Here is a 15,913-nt window from a genome sequence, read left to right on the forward strand (position 1 = left end):
GGCCAAGTGCCCAGGGCACTGGCACAGGTGTCCTTCAGCCAGGCCTTTCCACCCCCAGACTGACTTACTGAATCTGAACATGAGACTTGGCCACCCCCCCTGCTGAGCATCACCTTTCTGGTTCGAGGCAGATGTCAAGACCCCACCTCATTACAGCACTTCCTCAGCTAGCCAGGCCCAGGCTGTAGCCTGGTATCTGCACTTCAGAAGCAAAGCAGGTGCCAGCCACGTTTCCTAAGGGAGGGGTAGGAGCTGGGCCGGCTCTGATCCAGGTGACCAGGGCATGCAGGGTGACCAGCGCATGCAGGGTCGGTGCTGGTCTGGCCATCACCATTTATCCCACTCTGGCATTGACGGGCCCCGGCATAGCCTGCAGCTTTGCAGCACACTCCCTGCTCATCATTTTCTCCATTCATTCAGGCAGCAGATAGCCCTGAACATCGTGTGTGTGCCAAGTCCTGTTCTAAGAATACAGCAGAGGCTAAAACAGGAAAGAAAGAAATCTTTGTCCTCGTGGAGCTTGTATTCTAGTGTAAAGCCCCCCGAACATGGCCCTAACACAGAGCAAGTGCTCATTAAAAATGTGATGTTATTGTGAGCAGCCCTCTTGCCTGCCATCCCAGGCACAGACCCACAGAGGGCTGGAGTGGAGCTCTGGGGAGGAAGCCACTTTTGTTCCACCTGAAATGGAAAGCTTGGGCTGGGAATGAAGATAGGAGTTGCTTTTGGGGTCACTGAAGGGTGGGTTTCCTCCAGTCCCTAAACCAACAGCACTTCGTGAACAGGAGTGAAAAATGATCCTAGTGCCCCTAACAGCAGACCACAAACAGATTTGAGAATAACAACCCCCAGAGCAGGGAATATTTCTGAGTGCTGACATTCAGTCCTCAGAACTGACAACACATTATCACTGGGGACATAAATATTATTATTCCCACGTGCAAAGAGGAAACGAGACACAAGGGGTCAGGTGACTGGCCCAAGGTCACACAGCTAGTAAGTAGCGAAGGAGGGATTTGAACCCACAAACACTAACCCCCGAGCCCTGAAAAGGGTGCCAAGAAGTTAACATTCAGAAGCAATGAGAAAAGTCTGTTGCTGTATGTTCCAGTGACCGCAGTGGACCAGCAGAGGGTATTTGTTTGGGTTGTCTCCCTAGAGGTGGGAGCCTGGGGAAAGGAGGAAGCATTTCCAAGCAATCAGGAGATTGCTCCTCAGGGGGATAGTCCTTCACCTGTTACCCCTGGGGAAAATGAGCGCAGTTCTCCAAGTAGCTCAGCGACGCAGAGGAGGGTGGTCAGGCGGTAGACGAAAACCTATTCAACTTGGAAGTAAAGTCACCTCAGGCCCTTTCCTGGCTGGAAAAGCTGAAGACGGGGTCTGTAACCACAAACCACAGGTGTGTTTTCTCCTCTTCAGATTATGGCCGAACGGAAGAATGCCAAAGCCCTGGCCTGCAGTTCCCTACAGGAAAGAACCAATGTGAACCTCGACGTTCCCTTGCAAGGTAGGCGAGCAGCACCTGCTCCCTTCATGCTGGCGCTCTGCAGCCTGGTGAAGACCCAGAGGGCCTCGTGGGGTTCCCTGCCATTTCTAGTCTCCTGCAGAACCATGCTCAACCCACAGATGCTCGCCGAGCATGCACTAGGGGGTCCTCCTGGCCCAGAGTTTGTTTTGTGCCGACAGGATTAGGCACAAAGGACCAGGATGAGTTTTGTTGTTATTGGACAAGACTAGAGAGTATTATCTTTAGTGCTTCTATAATTCATGTATAGCGTGAGATAAGAACCAGCTGGTCTAAAAATATGTGGGTTGACGTGGAAAAAAAATTTTTTTTGCCAACTATAATGATCACCGTCAAGGAGACTTCCTGCAGTGATCGTTTTGGCGATACGTACGAGCGCCGAGTCACTGTGTTGCACACCTGAAACTAACATAATGTTAGAGGTCAGGTCTATAAAATAAAACTGGAGACACGTGGGGGGATGCTGTTATTTTCCTGTCTCGGTGCCCTTTGTGATTCAGTTTTCTCTGGGCCACCAACCACTCCTCCCAAATAGGCCATCAAAACCGGTGGATTTAGCATATATGAAAAAAGACAGTAGCAGCTTTTAATGCATCCATCCCACGTCCTGCTTTCAAATGCTTCCCTGCCTAGAAATGAAAGTCAGGTGGGATTTTGAGTGACAGAGCCGCAGTGTCTGGTGGAAGAGATGCTCTTCTCACAGAACAGAGGCCGCACCCCCTCTAGAAACAGGACGTCGTGGCGCGGGCGGTGTGCTGGGCAATCCGGACGGCGCACAGCGTGGCATCCTGCTGTGGTGTGGGTGTCCGAACCACGGTGAAAGAGTCTGTTGCTTTTGTTCTCCTGCAGTAGACTTTCCAACACCAAAGACTGAGCTGGTCCAGAAGTTCCACGTGCAGTACTTGGGCATGTTACCCGTAGACAAACCAGTCGGTATGTGAAACGTTTATGTCCTTTGACTTTGTGAGCGCTTGGGAGCTCCTGGGAGGTGATCGTCCCCCCGAGGGGTGGGCTCTGCTCCTCTAATCCCTCTCCCCCGTCTTGAATCAAGCCCCTGCACTGTCACCAGCCAGGGCACGTACATGGTCCTGATCCAGAGAGCAATAGAGGACGGGCTAAGCTGCCCCGTCACGTTGTCCCCAGAATAGAGGGACTTAACAGGGCACACGCATGGCTCACACTGTAGCGTGGAGATGCAGGATCCAGGGCTCCCAAGGGCTGCGCCCTTCTCGCAGGGAGCCGCCCGCTCTGGGACCGGGTACCGCCATCAGTGCTGGTGACCACTGGGTGGGGGGTGGAGGCCGAGGGAGCCCTCATGCCTTCCTTTCGAGGTGCCACCCCCAGGCGGCACACACTGCAGTTGGCTCACAGCCTGGGGCAGAGCTGGGTTGCTCAGCTGTACCATGCTCAAAGGAGGCTGGGACATGGAGCCTTCCCCTGGGGAGAAGAGGCTGCGGAGAAATCAGAACCCTTATGCACTGCTTGGGAAAAAGTGAGATGGTCACAGCCACTCTGGAAAAAAAGTCTGGCCGTTCCTCCAAAGGTGAACTGCAGAGTTACCATTGGACTCGGCAGTTCTGCTCCTGGGCGTTTACCCAAGTGAAATGAAAACATCTGTCCACACCAACTCTCACAGCAGCGTTATTCATCAATGTCAAAAAGTGGAAACAAATGTCGATCAACTGATGAATGGATTAATAAAATGTGATACTGCCCCCCCCCCCCCCAAAATGGAATACTGCTGTACTTGGTAATTTTACTTGGCAGTAAAGAGGCATGAAGTACCAGCGTGGGTTGGCCTGGAAGACAGTAAGCCAAATGAAAGAAGCTGGATACAAAGAAACACGCCGTATGATCCCATGTGTATGACATGTCCAGAATAGACCAACCTCTGGACAGACCAGGGGACTGGGAAGAAATAGATGGTGACCCCCTAAAACATACAGGCTTTCTTTTGGGGGTTATAGAAATGTTCTAAATTTGATTGTGGTGATGGTTTGCACAATCCTGTGAATATACCAGAAACCAGTGCATCGTACACCTCCAATGAGTGAGCTGTATGTGAATGATGCCTCAGTGAAGCTGCTGTTCCCACCTCCCCGCTCACACTGCCACACAACACCCTGCAGCAGGGCCCGGGGCATCGTGCACCCTGCTCAGGAGGCGGGCCTCCTAGATGTGGCCTTCTGTAAGGAACAGAGGAAGATGGAGGAAGGTGGGGTATTTTGGAAGATGCTGGCTTCTGTCCCATTCCCTTTCCCAAGGCTCCTTGCTTAGGGAAAGGTAACATTTGCTTAAGTGCTATTTATGTACTCGGGGTGGGACTCTCTGGAAGGAAAGTAGTACCACGGTCCAGTTGGGTACCTCTCTGGAGGTTCTCATGACCCTTCTTTCTGTTGAAAAAGCTGTTTGTTTGGTTTTTTTCTTTCAAGCAATGAAATGCTCCCAACGAAATACCAAAAAGAAAAAAGAAAAAAGATCTGCTTGGGTGTAGCTGTTACTGGGTGATTTGGGCCCACACTCGAGAGTGATAAATGGCTTTAGGAGCTTCCTCAGTGATCTGTTCTATCCACAGGAATGGATACCCTGAACAATGCCATAGAAAGTCTTATGACCTCGTCGAACCAGGAGGACTGGCTGTCTGTGAACATGAATGTGGCCGATGCTACTGTGACTGTCATCAGTGAAAAGGTGAGTGGGATTGTATGCGCGGTGGGTCTTCATGGGTTACAGTGAAACTCTGGCTACAGTAATCTTCCGTGAAATGGAGACACAAAGCCAAGGCTGGACCTCTGGGGGTGTGCTTAATTGTGATTAAAATAGCCAGCATTTAAATTTTTTTTTTCTTTTTTCTGTCCTTTGTGTCTGGATCTTGGCATAACTTTGCTTTTCTTTGAACCAAGAAGCATCTATTTTGGTGCTCCCAATTCTTTGTTGCTCTGGTGCCCAAGAGATTGAAGTAATTTGCTAGAGGTACCTATATGACACCGGCAGTCACTCATTGTGGGATTTGGTGTTCGGGCTCGTCTCCAGGCTTTCAGTATGGATTGGGCTGTTTGTCTGGAGTTGGGGCACAGGAGACACTTCTGTTGTGGAAAGTCCCCTGGTTTGTTCTGTCGTTGGTAGCAGAGGCCACTGGTCATCAAGAGAAGCCAGCATTAGCCTCAAATCAAATTACCCATTCTTTGGTTAAGGAAACTGAGGCAAATAGTGCCCGTGGTCACAACAACTAGAAGCAACAAGCTCACGATTCGGTCCAGGTGGTCTGCTCTAGGCTCGTGACCACTTCTCAGTTCTCCCTCTGTGAAGCACCTGTTGTGGAAAGAGCACAAGGCGTTGGCCTGCTCTCGATGCCGTCCACTGGAAGGTCACCTTCAAGCCCAGTTCCCCTTCTCAGAAGGAGTTAGGAGTGATGCTCACTGGCCCTGCCTGCCTCTACAGCCCACCAAGCTGGGTCTTCTTAAGTCTCTAAGAAGCCCCTTTCTCCCTCACCGTGTGCAAGTGCTGCTCCTTCTGTGCTCCACCCCTTTGCTTACCCAACCCTTACCCGGGTCTCGACCTAAACATCATTTCTCCCAAGAAAACTTCATGGTGTCTCAGGCTAGTTTCATTTGCCTATGAAAGAATTCCATAGCACCTGAGTGAATATCTAGTAAGTTGAGATGTTAATGATCCAAAAGTCAACATTCTGGATGTGTTTACTAATTCAGAAATTGCATATGGTTGATGCAAAGGATGTGGTGTTTGTAAGAATGGATTCTGAACGTTTCTTTACACTGCATCATATGGATACCATATGGACGCCAGTTTGTGGAGGGGGAGGAGTGATTTGGCAGCTTTTCTACATGGTTTTAGATAGAAATGTGAAACAGTGTGCTACTTAGCATGAGAAGGAGATCCTGTAGCTCCTTTTCTCTTGGTGCTCTGAGGTTTCCAGTGGGTTCGCCTGGGCAGATGGGTTTTGAGCCACCAGGTGCCCTGTGTGGGCAAAGCCTAAGAAGTACACATGACACTGCCCCTGCCCACAGTGAACACACAGGCTTGGAGTGTGGCAGACAGAGAACAGAACACACAGAAGCACAGTTAGTGTAGTTCAGAGCATGGTTAAATGTCGATGAGACACCCATATAGTAGTGATGGCCTCTCCGGACATATTTAGAAAATATAGGAGTCCTTTCTAAATCCAGTCTAGCTATATATTTTGAATACCAGTGTCTGTACGCAGCCACTCCAGGCTTGAGTCTATAATTTAAGAAATGAGCACGTTTATGACTGTCACCTGGCTTCACAGACAGAGCGGGCTGCTGACCAGCATGTCTTGCAGAATGAAGAGGAAACCTTAGTGGAGTGCCGCGTGCGATTCCTGTCCTTCATGGGTGTCGGGAAGGATGTCCATACATTTGCCTTCATCATGGACACTGGGAACCAGCGCTTTGAGTGCCATGTTTTCTGGTGCGAGCCTAATGCGGGTAACGTGTCTGAGGCGGTGCAGGCCGCCTGCATGGTGAGTAATCACGCTCCAGGGAACTGCTGGAGCTCCACGCCACTGCTTTTGTTTTATGTGCAGTAAATTAGTGCAGAGTTACTAATTTGAAAGAAAATACATCTAACCTCTAAAGTAATGCCTTGCTGTATGACGCCTCGCTCCTGTGGATGCCATCCGTGACAACGAGCAGTTCGCCATCTCAACAGCCAAGGACACCCACAAGAAGCCGGGCTGGATGGAGCTACATTCTGTTGAGACTCCAGTGCCATTGAAAGCAGTGATCTTCAAAACTACAAATTGGAGGATTCTTAAGTCTCGATCCCTAATTAATTTCAGTATATGATCAGGAAATGTTGGCCATGTATGAGTTGGCACCGTTTAGAACCAACTTAGTACTTAAAAAATGCAGCGTACCGAATGATTTTTTTTGTTTCAGATAGTTGGTTTAAGCATGTTGTTCTTACATATTTTATTTAATTTGTATCTGTGAACTCAGCCCTTACAGCAACTATTTGGAAGGTGGTTGTTAGTTCTGCTTTATTTGTGAGAAAACAGAGGCTTAGAGAAAAGAACGGAGCTCAGGGCGCAGAGTTGGTAAGAGACAAAGCCTGCATTAGACCCCAAGTTTTTCAGGTGACAAAGCTGGTGCTCTGTGTACCATGTATATGATTTCAAACAAACAAAAACACTTCATCATTCATTCTGCCAATATCCTTTGAGCACCTGTTATGCCAGGCACTGAAAAAGTTCTAGAAAAGTTGCAGAACAGAATGAATATAGGCATCCAAACCTGGGGTGGGTGGTAATTCTTAGCAACAGCAGGTTGGGTTGCTGGAACCAAGTAAAAAAGGTGAGGTCTGTATCATGAAGGGCCTGTGATGTCATGCCAAGGTGATTATCTTCAGCAAACAGGAGAGGTGTTAAGCAGGAGAGATGAACTGATACTAGATTTTAAAAGCATACTCCACAAAAAAGAAACCAAAGTAGGGACCCCTGGGTGGTTCAGTGGTTGAGCATCTGCCTTCAGCCCAGGGCATGATCCCGGGGTCCTGGGATCAAGTCCTGCATCAGGCTTCAGCAGGGAGCCTGCTTCTCCCTCTGCCTGTGTCTCTGCTTCTCTCTGTGTCTCTCAGGAATAAATAAATAAAATCTTAAAAAAAAAAACTAAAAAAAAACAATGTAGAGGATGGGTTTAAAGGACAAGGCTGAGGTGGGGAGCTCGGCCAGGAGGCCATACTGGTCCAGATGTGAGTTTCAGAGGGTCTAATCCAGTACAATGGCAGGAGCAGATGGCTTGGGATGTTGTAGAGAATTGCCTGGCTGGGGATGAGAAATACTGAATTTAAAGCACCTGTTCATTTAACTCAACCCACCATTTATGGGCTGGACCCTGGGACTAAGATCCTTGTATTATAGAGCTTAGGTAGATGGGGAGACACATAAACCAAAATTCTGCTGTAGTGTAAAAGGTACTATAAATGAAAGTATTAAAATCACACTGGCCTGAGAAGTACCAGGAGGAAAAAGATGTAGAGACCCTGAAGATAGACCAAGTCGGACGTGGAAGGGGTAGCTCGAAGTACAGCAGTGAGGGTTTTGCTTCTGGTTTTCTGATGGGGTGCAGAGGGATTCGCACATTTTTTTAGGCAGAGGGAAATGAGCTAGTAACACTGGATTGAAAGGGGGGTCATACACACAGTTGGGGCAAGGTCTTGGTGGTAGATTAAGAGCCTCGGGTTGGGGTTTAGCCTATTTGGGTCACAGTGACCCTGAGAGTAGCCAAATGCTAAGAATCCAAGAGGTGGTGTCACAGGAGGTTGCAAGAGGTTGCTAGACTAAGAATGAAGGCAAAGACTGAGATGGGCTGTAGATGGCAAAGGCCAGGCATAAGAACAGGGGGCCAGCTGACCTCCCCTTGAAGGACATCTTTGAATGAAGAGGGGAGGAGGAAGGAGGGAGGGGAAGAGCTGGTGGGGTTCTGACACCTCTGTCAGGGATAGGGTTTCCCCTCAAGTGCTATGGAGCCGGGAAGCAGGCTCAGATTCCCCTGCAAGTGAAGGGGAGGGGCGGGGGGGGGCAAAGCTGGTGGAGGAGTCCAGATGAACCCCCCCGGCCCAGCGCAGGACACTCAGGGGATGAAGACAATGGGAAGTGGAAGCACCCAGTCAAGCAAAAGTGGGGGGTGACCCTTGAGGTATTTCACGAAATGAAAAAGATCCTAACAGATGGTTTTAGTCGTAAAATGAATGGCTTTCCGCCTTAACTGTACATTTTAAATGCTGGTGACAAATAATTAGCTTTATCACTGGTTACAGCTTATTTTCTGATTCTCAGCCTCATTTTCTCTCTGAGAAACCATTTTTACTCATTTGCTTACGATTTTAATTGTAACAGGGTGACCAGCTGAAGCGGCTCGGCCAACCCAGTATGAGGCTCACTGGTGACATCACACTCTCCTCTCCACTCAGATTCCAGCATTTCTAACTCAGTAGCTTTCCTCTTCAGTCAGATCCACATGAATCTCTCTCTGAAATATCTACGCATGAATTTATGCCATCTGAAACATCTGGGGGTGTTAACACATTCTTTTGAATCTACTTAATTTTTAGGTACTTTTTGCAGTTGTGTAGTGTAGGCCCGGCTAAAGATATTTTGGTGGCATCTAGAATGAGAGGGGGAGCCTTCATGAAATTCACCAGGTGCAATTTTGATTCACACGGGACACACTTGACAGTAGAGATGCCTAGTCGGGTGTACCATGATGCCACACCTGCCCATTTACAGATCTGTGCTCTGGAAGTCTGTGCTTTGGGTTGTAATACAGACCTAGCAAGATACCTAACCCAGAGGAAACTTGAGAAATCAGTTTCTTGGATGATTGGATCAAAAGGAGCCGGTTCTGTAGCCTCTGGGCATTGGGACTCAGAGTCCTTCCTGTAGATAGTTTATGCTTCCCACAGGGAAGCGTCAGCCTGTTTTGCACTGTACTAAAGAACCCATAATGTTTAAGCAGAGTTTAAAAAATCAACCACGGAATGATTTTAAAGTGCTTTGATTAGGAAAAAACATTCGGTAAATTTTAACCTTCTCTTCTAATTTTGAGGAATTACTTATCTTTTCATTAATATAAAAGTGAGTGAAAAAAAAAGTGAGTGGATTATGTTATATTTCTGAAGGAGAGAAACTATCTGGGGGGCCAACAGTGCTCATGGACATTTTAAATTCCATGAGGGTTTAGGGGCTTCTGGCTTGGGCAGTGGAGTGTGTGACTCTTGATCTCGGGGTTGTGAGTTTGAGCCTCATGTTGGGTATAGAGGCTACTTAAACTTTTTAAATCCATGAGGATTTAAGCTTGCAGATAAAATGTATCCTGAAATCTTATACATCATTCTTTTTTATTAAAGCAGGAAACAGGAGGGAGAGCAAATACTTATGAATGCCTTCAGTGTCGCTAGGCTGGTTTTCAGCCTTCTGCAAGGATTCCTTATTCATAACGCCCTCTGTAAAGGTCCCAGTTCTGTGCCATTTTACATGGAAGAAACTAAGGCTGAGAGATGGAATAACTTGCTTGGGTCACACAGTTCACATAAGGGACAGAGCCTCGCTTCAGTCTGTGACCTTTCCACCATGTTGTCTCCCAGTTAGCCATGAGCACTTACCTCTTGTACAGAGATGTACATGTCTCCGACAAAACTCAAATACTGTCTCTCTTGATCCTTTTCATTAGCTCTTTGACTATTAGGTACATTAATTGCAACCAGCCTATCTGTATAGAGAACAAGTAGAGGGTGGAGATGAATGCGGAAAGCCATAACTTTCAACTTTGTTGAGCTGAATGATCTGTTTTTCTTTAGGCAGGCTCCACACCCAGCACAGAGCCCAATGCGGGGTTCGATCTCACAACTCTGAGATCAAGACCTGAGCTGAGATCAAGAGTTGGATGCTTAACCAACTGAGCCACCCACGTGTCCCAAGCATAATGATCATTTGGGAGCATTTAAAATACCCACATTGGGGCAGCCTGGGTGGCTCTGCGGTTTAAGCACCTGCCTTCTGCCCAGGGCATGATCCTGGAGTCCCAGGATCGAGTCCCACATCAGACTTCCTGCATGGAGCCTGCTCCTCCCTCTGCCTGTGTCTCTGCTTCTCTCTCTCTCTCTGTCTATCATGAATAAATAAATAAAATCTTTAAAAATAAATAAAATAAAAAAATAAAAATAAAATACCCACATTGGGACGCCTGGGTGGCTCTGTGGTTGAGCATCTGCCTTTGGCTCAGGGCATGATCCTGGAGTTCCAGGATTGAGTCCCACATCGGGCTCCCCACATGGAGCCTGCTTCTCCCTCTGCCTGTGTCTCTGCCTCTCTCTGTGTGTCTCTCATGAATAAACTCTTTTTAAAAAATAAATAAAATAAAATACCCACATTAAGAAAAGAAATAATAAACTTTTGGATTTATATTTAGGAGCTAAGTCATTACGTTTTGGAAGTAAATGCATTGGTGAATTAAAATCAAACAAGAAGGGATGATATGTCATTAATGACCATAAAACATTTTTGTTTTATTTCAGTTACGATACCAGAAGTGCTTGGTAGCCAGGCCGCCTTCACAGAAAGTTCGACCACCTCCTCCGCCAGCAGACTCCGTGACCAGAAGAGTCACGACCAATGTAAAACGAGGGGTCTTATCCCTCATTGACACTTTGAAACAGAAACGCCCTGTCACAGAGACGCCATAGCTGCATATGTCCAAGGATTCTGGAATATTTACCTGAAGATTGAATAGCTACACTAAAGAAGATGAACTGATACCTGGCCTTCCATTCAGTTGCTGATGCTTTGTCTTCAGAGAATTTATCCTTAACCAAACAGTGTTAGACAAGCATGTTCTCTCGTCTTGCCACCATCATGTGATATGAAAAGAAGCATGACTAATTTTTTTTGCTATGAGTCAGATACATCATGAGCAGTGGAAGGTCTTTTTCTTATTGTAAATATCGTGAACATTACTTAACTTCACATACACAGAGAAGAATGTGGCCACACCCCTCCTAGTGAACTCATGCGGAGTCCTTGGAGCGAATGACACCTGAGTTAGTTTCACTGTCTTCTTGACTGGATCTGTCACAAGCAATGTTTAAGTCCTACAGCACTTTGCCCTGTTTCCAACATTGGAGTAGCCACTGCATACCAGATACCATTGAATTGCTGTTAAAATAGGATGATGAGTTTTTGTTTCAGTCTTTCATAAAATCGAACCTTTTGTTGACACAATTGGCTGTTGGCATCAGGACAGGAACCAAATGGCAGCTTTCCTTGACGAGCTCTTTGACACACGGACACCATTTCATGTCTACAGCTGTTTGTGGGATGTTGGGGGAAAAGTGAACTTCAAAAGTGAAAAACAAACCAAATTTGAGAAATTAAAATGAACAAAAAAATAGCCTTTCTAGATGGTTTTCAAACCAATTATTTAAAAAAAAGATTTAAGAAAATCATAAGGCATTTTGGGTGGGACATATTTCAAACTTCTGCCTTATATTGTACAATGCAGCTAGAGAATTATAGTTCACTATGGCCATTCTCTACATAAACAACATTACAATGAAATATTCCTCGTACGCCTTTCATCCTTAGTTTGATAATCAGCCAATATGCAATTTGGAGTTGAGGGAGTGTCATTCATACTTTGACTCTCTACCACCATGTCATTATGTTAGTCCTCCTAGTGAAATGTCCTGCTAGGATTCTGTATGCAGTCTTACCTTCCTGCTTTTTGCCCAGAAAGCTGTCTGTCCAACATGTATTGTCCATGGCAACAAATTACATTAAATCGAATCTTTCTGAATTTATGTATTTAATATTAGAATTTGTTGGACTTTACTAGATATATTTTTAAATTTATATTTTTTCCATTTTTTTCAAGATTGAAAAATTTCGTATCAGAGCAAAATATACACAGCAACAACGAACTGCTTAACAAGTGTCCCAAAAATAACATTTTCTCACCTATAAAGATACACAGATTTAGACTCTTATTGACATTGTTGTTTTAAAAAGAAGTTGCTAAGGAGACCAATCTAAATATTAGCCTTAGTTAACTTTTTAATGTCAAAATTAACATTTTAAGACATCCAGTTATAAAAAGTAACACTTTGTTTATCCACTACTATGTTCTTGTCAAAACGGTTTCCACAGTCTTATCACATTTGAGCCTTAACAGGTAGAGAAAGGTACTCTATAAACACATTTGAGAAATAAAAATATATATAAAGTACCAAGAGGCTCAGTCACTTAGCCTAAGATGTCTCAAAACTTTATGAGAGAGCCAGGACCAGAACCCATGCTTCCCAACTCTGTTATACGTTATGTTGCTTCCACATCAGTGAGGAAGGGTTTCTCCAGAATTACCCTTGGCATAACTGGTTATTGTAAAAAAAAAAAAAAAGAAAAAGAAAAGAAAAAAAAATCTTTGAATTCCCTGTATAAATAGGGAAATACACCCAAATTCCTCATGCAGTGGTATTAATCATAAAACCATTGCCCTCACTCAGTCCAGGCCTATTTTCCTACAGTGTGCCTCAAACGTGTTGTAGAGAACAGGATCCTACACACAGTACAAGCCTGTTCAACTCACGAGATTTTCCAGAGATGACGTTACTTGTGGTAGAGATACTCCCAACCCATGGTACTTAGCCACCAGAGAACATGATGGAGTCGGTGGCCTCCTGCCTCTGTTCCCTCAGAATCCTGGAACTGTTGGCCGGCACTGTAGTGTTGTGACAAAAAAGATGCCACCCTAGAAAGGAGTTCTGCTTCTCACCAGCCTATATACTAGTCTATCTGAAGTAACCAGTGCCATCCTAAGAAATTCTCGCATTAAGAAAATCCTTACTGTGCCCTTCGAAAAGCTGTTTAAAGTTTAATGATGATGATCTTTCATCACGGTCTCCGCAGTGAACGAAAGGCTTTAGTGTGAGAAAAATTCTGAATCAGTCACCCGCTTCTCTACTGGAAATCTCTACCAGAACCTACTGTTCATTTTTTAAGGTATACCTTTGTTTGTTTTCGGGATCAAGAATACTGAGCTAGCTTTAAGTAGCAAACTGATTAATATATGCAATTATAGAATGTGTTCAGATGAATGATAGGCTTTACATACTGAAAACTTTACTGCAGATATTCTGTTTTGAAAATAGCTTTGCGTACTAAATGCAATTAATTTTGTAAAATCCATTACGTTAAACCGAGCGTTCAGACACTTTCTGCCATGGCCAAAAAGTACGTGTGACAGTGTGTGTGTATTTCTCTGTGAGAGGGCGCGGTGTCCCCCCCGACGCTGAGGTGACACTTGAGTTATCTATGCATCTTCTTTAGACCTGCGACGCGGTAAACAGGCGGCCACGTCCGCTATGCCTCGTACGTCTTATCATTGTTTTAATTAACCTGTTAAATACGGCTTGAAATATTTTTATTTTATTTATTCTATTTTTACTGAAATATACTGCATTATTGTGTTAATGTATTATCTTTACTGGATAGTATCTCACAGTGTATCCAGGCCTAAGTAATCTCAGTGAACTATACATCGCCTAAAAGGTGGTTTTGTAATGATTTGTAGTCACATTTTTATTGGAATATGTAGAAGAAATGGCAAAATGCTTAAAGTTCCTTTTATTTTTTAAAAGCAGCTAGATAGACGCAGACTTGCCACCTCATATATGTGCTCCTTGGCAGCATCAAGGGGAATAGCCAACATGCCTATGGCAAAAACTTCACTTTGCAAACCTGAAGCACTGCTTGGGTGCTTTGTTTTTATATTCTTCACAGCACATGTGATCTCATCTAAAAGACACATGTCCACAAGCCCTTTGTTTCCACCTGGATAGAAGATCACCTATAGCTAATTAGGACCATTGTTTTTTGTTTGTGTCTGTCTGGTTGCATGAAGGGACATTTAGACCATTTCCATTAAAATAAGCTCTTTGTGATAAACTGTTGGCACTGCTACTTTTTTACAAAATCCACTCTGATTTTATGATGGAGATTTGTAAGATGATTCTACACGAGGTCATTTACTAGAAAGCCCCAAATCTTTCCTCCTTTTCTCATATGATGCCTCATTTCATAAGCATTTGCAACACAAATTCATGAATTCCCACGAAAAGCAGAGCCCTGAGACTAGCACAATTTAACTAATAAAACCATTAGCTCTCTAGGTTGCCAGGCTTCCTTAACCTAATACACAGCTGACATGTGTGCTACACAGCCAGGAAAATGAAGTTTAATTTAGTTCAGCTTCAGAGAAAAGATTCCGCTCACACTTTTATCAATGAGAGCACTCCTTGCCATCCAAAGCAGCTTGTTTATCCTGAAAGAACGTTTGGTTTTGCTTTCTGCCCCCTTTGCTGTTGACCACTTTTACACATTTAAATGTAATATGTTGTGAGAATAAACTTAGCTGCACAAAATGTCTGGCTCATTCATCTGCCATCTCAGTCCTATCGATCCAGGAATGGAAATAACCAGTGTAGAATCTCCACGCTAGTCGTTCTCTCTTCAGATGATTCTAACCTCAAGTTAAAAACCACGTTAGTAATGAAAGATTGTGCTTTGACTGTTACTGCAGATTTCCACCTGGTAAGAACTATAGTCACTTTAAATTTTGAGTAATTTATCGCACTGCCCTGACGGGGCAATCAGGAAGGGCAGCTGGCATCCTTAGTCACCAGCTCGGGATGGGTGGAAGCAGTCTTCCTAGTATTAAGAGTCTAGCTTTCATTCCTTTTAAGAACCCGATGTTAATAAAGAATAATGTTGTACAAGCACTAAGTCCAAAATCCAAGGTAACCAGAAGAGCCAGTTAGATGTGGGCTAGTTTAACTGCCAGATCCACATGAGATCAGTGTGTACCCATTTCTCCTTGTTGTCCATCTTGCAATCCCTCCCTCCCCCGTCATAGCTTCTTCTTAACTCTATCACAGGCAGTTACTCTGAAGGAACAAAATTTCATTTTGGTTTCAGGTATTACATCAGTGGTAAGTAATTTCAGACAAAATTTGCTATTGGAGAATCTACCAGTAAATTCATTATTTTAGGTTTTTGCAGCGCTTTGCTCTAAGAAGCTCAAGAAAGGAAAATGTGAGTGTAATCAGTACTCTCCTTCACTAGCATTCTCACAGTTTTATCCAGTCTTTTTCCCTTTTTACGAAAGCACTTAAATAATTGATGGTGTTCTTAGAAGACCCTCAAAGAAAAAAAAAAGACCCTCAAAGAAGAGCACTACAAGTTTAACCGTTCAAAATCTCCATATATTTCTAGAGAAAAATAGTGACAGGATGAGTGCTATGAGATACTGAAAATAAGTGGCTTAAATTGTGATACGACATGAATCACAAAGCTTATCAGAAAAATATCTTGAACTATTCCTCCACGATGAATTATCTTTTTATAACATCACAGAAAATAAATATCTAAAACCTGCTACTTTGGGACAATGGAATACTTTTCAGCCTTGGGCAGGGGAAGAGGCAGGAGGAATAAGCGGTTCCAGGGATAAAATACTAGCTCTTTACCCAACAAAGTTCAATTCAGCTGCCCTAGCTAGCGCTCTAGAGGCCTGGGACACTCAGAGCCAGACAGTAGGGAGTAGGAGGAAAGACCTTATTTTTGAAACTGGTCTCATTTTTTATTTTTGAAATCAATAAATTAAGCTGAGCGTTTAAAACATTTCTGTACTTTTTGAGAGTCATAATTGAGAATTCTTTGGGGATTTAAAATAGAAGTTCAAGTATAAAAAGGCTTATTGCCTTTCTTCCCTGACACATTCTGATAAATGTAAATTTTCAGTTAAAATAAAGATTTACTACTACTAAAATGAAATCTGCCATTTTGTTTATCCT

General features: G+C 44.4%; 1 protein-coding gene across 14 annotated transcripts in view; it reads left to right on the forward strand.

The window, feature by feature from the left end:
* Positions 1-14,482, forward strand: part of APBB2 (amyloid beta precursor protein binding family B member 2) — a 375,275-nt gene extending 360,793 nt beyond the window's left edge. For all 14 annotated transcript variants that reach the window (XM_038533425.1, XM_038533419.1, XM_038533427.1 and 11 more), the window contains 5 exons: positions 1,420-1,507; positions 2,375-2,458; positions 4,101-4,216; positions 5,850-6,029; positions 10,583-14,482. In XM_038533425.1, coding sequence (XP_038389353.1) covers positions 1,420-1,507; positions 2,375-2,458; positions 4,101-4,216; positions 5,850-6,029; positions 10,583-10,750 — 636 coding nt within the window. In that variant the 3' untranslated portion in view covers positions 10,751-14,482. The remainder of the gene's footprint in view (positions 1-1,419; positions 1,508-2,374; positions 2,459-4,100; positions 4,217-5,849; positions 6,030-10,582) is intronic.
* Positions 14,483-15,913: the final 1,431 nt, after the last annotated feature.

Source organism: Canis lupus, chromosome 3, assembly GCF_011100685.1.
Source record: "Canis lupus familiaris isolate Mischka breed German Shepherd chromosome 3, alternate assembly UU_Cfam_GSD_1.0, whole genome shotgun sequence".
In the NCBI taxonomy this organism is placed as follows: Eukaryota; Metazoa; Chordata; class Mammalia; order Carnivora; family Canidae; genus Canis; species Canis lupus.